The sequence below is a fragment of the Papaver somniferum genome, chromosome 5 (genome assembly GCF_003573695.1).
Source record: "Papaver somniferum cultivar HN1 chromosome 5, ASM357369v1, whole genome shotgun sequence".
Taxonomy (NCBI): Eukaryota; Viridiplantae; Streptophyta; class Magnoliopsida; order Ranunculales; family Papaveraceae; genus Papaver; species Papaver somniferum.
In genome coordinates this window covers 117632947-117639506 of record NC_039362.1, presented here as the reverse complement: position 1 = coordinate 117639506, position 6560 = coordinate 117632947, and the positions used below count along the sequence as shown (strand labels likewise).

General features: G+C 36.9%; 1 protein-coding gene across 1 annotated transcript; it reads left to right on the top strand.

Annotated features, from left to right (window-relative positions):
- The first annotated feature begins 5230 nt into the window (after positions 1–5230).
- Positions 5231–6162, top strand: LOC113279507. The gene is made up of 2 exons (XM_026528202.1): positions 5231–5266; positions 5587–6162. The coding sequence occupies exons 1-2, from the start codon at positions 5231–5233 to the stop codon at positions 6160–6162; spliced, it is 612 nt and encodes a 203-aa protein (XP_026383987.1).
- The last annotated feature ends 398 nt before the right edge of the window (positions 6163–6560 follow it).

The following is a 6560-nucleotide window of genomic DNA, read 5'->3' as shown; positions in this document are numbered from 1 at the left end:
TGGACAATTATAACCTGTAACGTTAAAAGGATCAGTCTTAACGTATGATCTTGGTTTCACAACTTCTTGTGATGCCCAAACAAGAGCATCATGAAGTTTCTCATTCCTTATACGGAAACGACATCTCCTTTCCAGGTGACCTTTATTTCCGCAATAGTGGCAAACATAAGGAATGTTCTTACCTCGATCTATGTGTGCTAACTTTGGAGGTTGATAAACTTTTCTCTTTTTAACCTTAACTGCCGGAGAAAGTATTTCACTTTTGCCGTCAGTGGAAACCTTTTGTTGAGAAGAATCACTAGCCTTGACAAATTTTACCTCTTTGCTAGTACTTGGAGCATCTATTCCCTTATAGCCCAATCCTCGTGTATTACGATGATTTTTACTTTCTCCTAGCATAGTGGTTAATTTTCTTGAACTAGTATTGAAATTTTTCAAGTCATCTTCCAACATCTTGATTTTATCAAGAGCAGCAGCTAAGTCAGGCTCAAGGCGTTTTTCTCGAGTGAGATAAGCACTTTCTCTGTCGTCAAAACTTGTTTGTTGGAATTTAAACCTTGCTTCAGATTCTGCAAGTTTCTCTTCCAACAAAAAGTACCTTTGATAAAGATTATCACATTCAAGTGACTTCATACGTAGGTTTTCCTCAGAATCCTTGAGGATCGATTCGGTAGAACGATTCGAAAAATAAACACCTGCGTAACATCTTCTCAATTTCTTGTTTTCTCGACAGAGAGGAGTCAGAAGAGGTGTGACATGAGAAGTTGTAATCTTCTTCATATTCCACGAATCCAAAAACTTAACATACTCTGAGACTTCCTCATCAACATCTCTATCAATATCTGAATCACCTTCATCAGAAAGTTCATCCAACTGTTCTTCTAGGAGAGTTTCCCAATCAACAGTTTTTACATCAAGAGAATGTTTGGATATTGACTTAGATGTGACAGTTCTCTCAGGTGAATCCAAGCTTTTAGAATCATCTGGTAATTTCTGAACTGGTACGTTATTAGAGATAGACTCGTCCATAATCAGATCGCTACAAACACAGACTTATAAGGTCTTTAACGTGTTTGCCTGCTCTGATACCAATTGAAAAAGCGGGGTCTAACAACACCACCCAATATTTCGCTTAGCAATCTGTATGGACTAACTCCGAAATACTTTGCTAGAGAATCAACTAGACAGTCAGACTCAATCTAGATAAAAGTATCTCAAGGAGTTAATATCTCTCTCTTGATTTGATTTTACTCAAGCTAAAAACAATAGCGAGTCTTTATCAAATACAAGGAATAACTTGGACGGTACCAAAGACCAATGTCCAAGGTTAATCAATAAATCAACAACCAAAGGTCGGATTCCAATCGATTAACTTAACGCACAACCTGTATTATTTCAATTATAAGATAAAATATAATGCGGAAAAGAAATAACACAGACACCAGAAATTTTGTTAACGAGGAAACCGCAAATGCAGAAAAACCCCGGGACCTAGTCCAGATTGAATACACACTGTATTAAGCCGCTACAGACACTAGCCTACTCCAAGCTAACTTCGGACTGGACTATAGTTGAACCCCAATCAGTCTCCCACCGATCAAGGTACAGTTGTACTCCTACGCCTCTGATCCCAGCAGGATACTGCGCACTTGATTCCCTTAGCTGATCTCACCCACAACCAAGAGTTGTTGTAACCCAAAATCACAGACTTGATAATAAACAGATCTGTCTCACACAGAAAAGTCTATAAAAGGATAAATCTTCCTTCCACAGATAAACCCTAGGTTTTGTTCCGTCTTTAGATATAAAATCAAGGTAACATGAACCAATTGATAATCCGGTCTTATATTCCCGAAGAACAGCCTAGATTAATCAATCACCTCTCTGCAATCCTTTCTGACTATACAAGCGGATTGTCGAGGAATCACAAACAGTGAGACGAAGATGTTTGTGACTTCTTTATCTTGCCTATCGGAGAACTCTCACGATCTCAAGCCAATCAATCGATTGTACTCGTACGATAGAAGATGCAAGATCAGATCACACAACTACGATAAAGTAGTATCGGTCTAGCTTCACAATCCCAATGAAGTCTTTAAGTCGTTAACCTGATTTTAGAGAAGAAAATCAAAGGTTAATGGAGATCGACTCTAGCGGGTGCACTAGTAGCACACAGACGTGTGGGGATTAGTTTTGCACAATGCTAGATGTCTCCTTTATATAGCCTTCAAATCAGGGTTTTTCCTTAGTTACAAAGCAATCCATATTCACCGTTAGATGAAAACCTGATTTAGATTCAAGCTAATATTTCTCAACTGTTAGATCGAAAAATTAGCTTGTCACACACACTTTGGTAGACGTTTACTTGGTTCGTGAAAACCACACCCAAACGTGTACGTGTATGTTGGTTCAACATAGTAACCCAAAAGGTTAACCATATGAGCATTTCATATTAACCTTGTTCTTCTTCACCATAACTAGTTCAATTGACTCAAATGAACTAGTTATAGAGTTGTTCAATTGTTATGAGATCTTATGTAACTACACAAGACACAGCTGAAACAAAGATGATTCGATTCGATTGAATCGGCTCATGAACATTATATCCACGGTTTGCATAAAGCGTTCCTTAGTAATTTAATGTTGCATGTTCAGAGCATATCTTTAGATCATAACCTCTTAAGTTCACAAACAAGTTCGCGTACTTAAGTTAATCGGTTGAGTTTTCCAAACTCGGCAGAAATTCTTGGGATGAAAACTTCCGCCAGTTCGCGGACTGGGTTCGCGGACTTAGCACACAAACGAGTTTTGGAAAATCCCAGCAGAAATTATCGGTCGAGAACTTCCGACAGTTCGCGGACTGAGTCTGCGAACTAGGTTCGCGGACTTGGCAAGCCAATTCCACAATCCTCCCTATTTCTCTTGATCAACAAAGTTCGAAAACTTCGGTTCAAGGAATATATGGTTATGTAATATAAACTCTCATTTCAATTATTGAGACATTCTCAGAGGACGCTATGTAGCCGTTATTCACAGACCAATTCACGTCAAAGCAATTCTCAAAGTGATTGAAACTTTTCATGACTTTCGTCACTAGGTGAAGATAAACTTGATCAAAGCGAAACGCTTTACTAACACACGATTTCAAGATAAAAGATAAGGAATGAATGCTCAGCTCGAAATGTCAAATGTGTATGATCTAGTCTATATAGCATACGACTTTTGTCTCATAAGAAGTAAGAGATAGAAGAGATAGACTTTTGAGTGATAGATAAGTTCAAGTCTCCACATACCTTTTTGTTGATGAAGTTCCACGGTTCCTTGTATAGATCTTCGTCGTTGTATGATGAATCGCCATGAAGTCCTTGATCTCAACTACACTTTTCTATCCTAGTCCGAGACTTAGCTATGTAGGCTAGAAATCAAGACTTATAGTTTTGATCACTAACATTGACAAACATGCTTGATATAGCAACACATGCGAGGTTGACCGAGATATGCTCTAACACATGTTGTACTTGTTTGTCTTGTACGTACAATCTATTAACAAAACTTTATATAAGCATTGGACTAATTTGATCATCTCTGGATGCCCTAAAAAAGTACAAGTCACTTATCCTTCACTACATGCTTCCTCATTGTGTAGCCGTGTTGATCGTCTAACCACTGGGATTATTTCATGACCTCACTACCATCACATGCCCTCCTCCTTAAGTCTTCTCTTGTCACGTAATTTTTTTCCCAAAAGGAACAGTTATTCTTATCATCCTCCTTAATGTAACTAAGGATGTCACTTAGTTTACATGCTTTCATAGACTTTTCCCTCTCGTGTTGTTGAGGTTTTAACCCACAAACGACAGCGTATCCAATGGAAGATTCCGGATCATCATGATTATGACAACCATTCATCACTTTATAGAGCATATATACACCACTATTGGATCTATTGACTGTAATCTTAAAATGGCATCCAAACTTCTTTGATCTGGTCATGTAGACCGTAGTCGTCTTCTTAACATACGTCATGTCCTTTTCCCAGTGACTTCCTTCCTTTACACCTCTCTCGCAAACCATTTCTAAACGATCATGACTTGAACGACAGCCTAAAACTAATGCGTATTTGACAAATTTCAAAATTTTCATTTTTTTCCTGTCAATTGAAACCCAGAATCGTCTATTCGGTACTGTCGCAGATACCAATTGTGGGATTTTCCACAGTATTGGAACCCCAAGACAGATTGTAGTATACTTTTGGCAAGAATCGGTAGGTGAGAGAATCGGTTTTTGTGGGTGATTTACACAGACCGATTTTTTTACTTGGGTATTTTCGGGAAAAAAATACAAATTGTACAATCGGACTATGTAGGTTTACATGTAATCTGATTGTGGAGACAAAATTATACAGGAGAATACAAGAATCAGAGTACATGTCTCACAACATGGAACGATTGTAGTTTTTGAACTAAATACATTAAGTTAAAAATCGTTTCCTAAACTAACTCCTAAAGACCGGTTGTTAGCAATCAGTGAGCCCGACTGTTACTCATATACCTATATCTCATATGGGTCCTAATACCTCTTCTCACTATTACACTGATTTGGTATGGGAAAAGAGGGACGATGCGAAGCAATGGTTTATGGACAAGGGCATAGAGATCATGTTTTCCTGATTATGGGCTGCATTACGATCCAGTAGAAGCGTTATGACCTTCATTTTCCCGCTTATATTGTTTTTGTGCTACAATAATATCCTCAATCATATTTTGATTGACATGGTCTTGTTCATTTAACAAATAATGCAAATCGGTAGGATCGAGATCATTATAATCTGATGCACCCACTTCTTCACCACTAATAGAGTCTTCATTGTCACTATAAAGTTTCATTTTTGCAAACAAAATCACAAACCATGTTCTTATTTTTTTGCTCTAGTTCTTCTTCTTTTCCATACTTAGACGAGGAAATGAATTTCTACTCTAAGTCTAAAACTATAATCAAATCCAACACTAGTTAACTAACTTAACTACTGACCTAATTTATTATAACTAATGGACAAGGACATATTAGCCATTAATATAAATAGTTGGCTAAGAGGCTTTTGGAATTACTCCAGAATGTCTTATTTTGTTTTCTAGTGATAGACCCCAAATAATTCACCTAGGCCCCAAACTAATCACGTAATAAATGCATTGGTCCACTGTGTATTGGTACGATCAAATAATAATAAAAAATGAAAACAATTGTGTATTGGTTATTGAAAACTGAGGTGGGTGTGGGCCATGTCTTCCGAGTGGATATTTCTAAAAGATCTCTCTAGAAAATCAGATTCCATTTTTACAAACTCCAATTTTACCTTCATTATCTTTCAAATGTGTTTTGGTGTATGGTTGATCAAGCTTTTGGGTGACAGATTGTGCATCAAAGGTAATGATTCGTCAAATTAGAAAGTGGCGATTTACAGCAGATTAAATTTGAAGCAAGTATAAATCCTTGGAGTTTTCTCTTATTAGAATGTGTTTTGGTGTATTTGAAGAAAGTATAAATCCTTAGAGGTTTTCTCTTATTGGTAGGTTAAATTTACAACAGATTATATTTGTGGATGCTTCTATTATTCTTCGTCAACAATGGAAGTTAACTGGTGATTGCAAACTTATTCCATTAGGAAGGGGTTTTTTCACGATTAAACTTGATAATGAGAAATATAAACAGTATATCAAGGAGGGTAAATGGGAGGTCTTGGATCAAGTTCTGCAAATTAGAAAGTGGATCTCAAACTTCCGTCCTGAAAGTCAAAAAACTTCAAAAGCTATGGTGTGGGTGAAATTTCCAGGGCTAGGGCTTGAATTTTGGAGTGAGAAAATTCTGTTTAAGATATGCAAGGAAATTGGTAATCCTATAAAGCTTGATGAAGCTACTGCAAAATGTGAAGTTGGGTATTATGCTAATGTTCTTGTTGAAGTTGATTTTGCTAGAACTGTTCCAAACAAAATTTGGATTGGTACCAAATATGGTGGCTTCTTCCAGAGTATATCCATTCCAGTATGTCCAAAATTCTGTCCAACTTGTAAGACTGTTGGTCATCTGATTACTGAGTGCAGAGTAGAGAAGAATAAAGCTCAGCAAGCTCAGCAAGCCAGCAAGAATAAAAGTTCAGCAAGCTAGCAATTCTTATCCTCAAAACAAGTCTACATCAACTACTCCTCAACAGTATACTCCAAAAAATGGTAACTCCCATGTACCATTTGATATTTGTGATAGATCAGAGGTTGGTGAAAAACTGCAAGGTAGTACATCTGGTGCTGCTATTAATCAAAATCCTGTAGAAGACTCAATCATATCCAATATTGTCTCTGAAAATGCGGGAGTATAACAACCTCACCCAATATTTCGATTAGCAATCTGTATGGACTAACTCTAATATACTTTTAAGAGAATCAACTAGACAGTCGGACTCAATCTTAATAAAAAGTATATCAAGGAGTTAATATCTCTATCTCTCAATTTGTTATATACTCAAACAAATAGATATATGTAAGTCTTTATCAAATACAAGAGATATA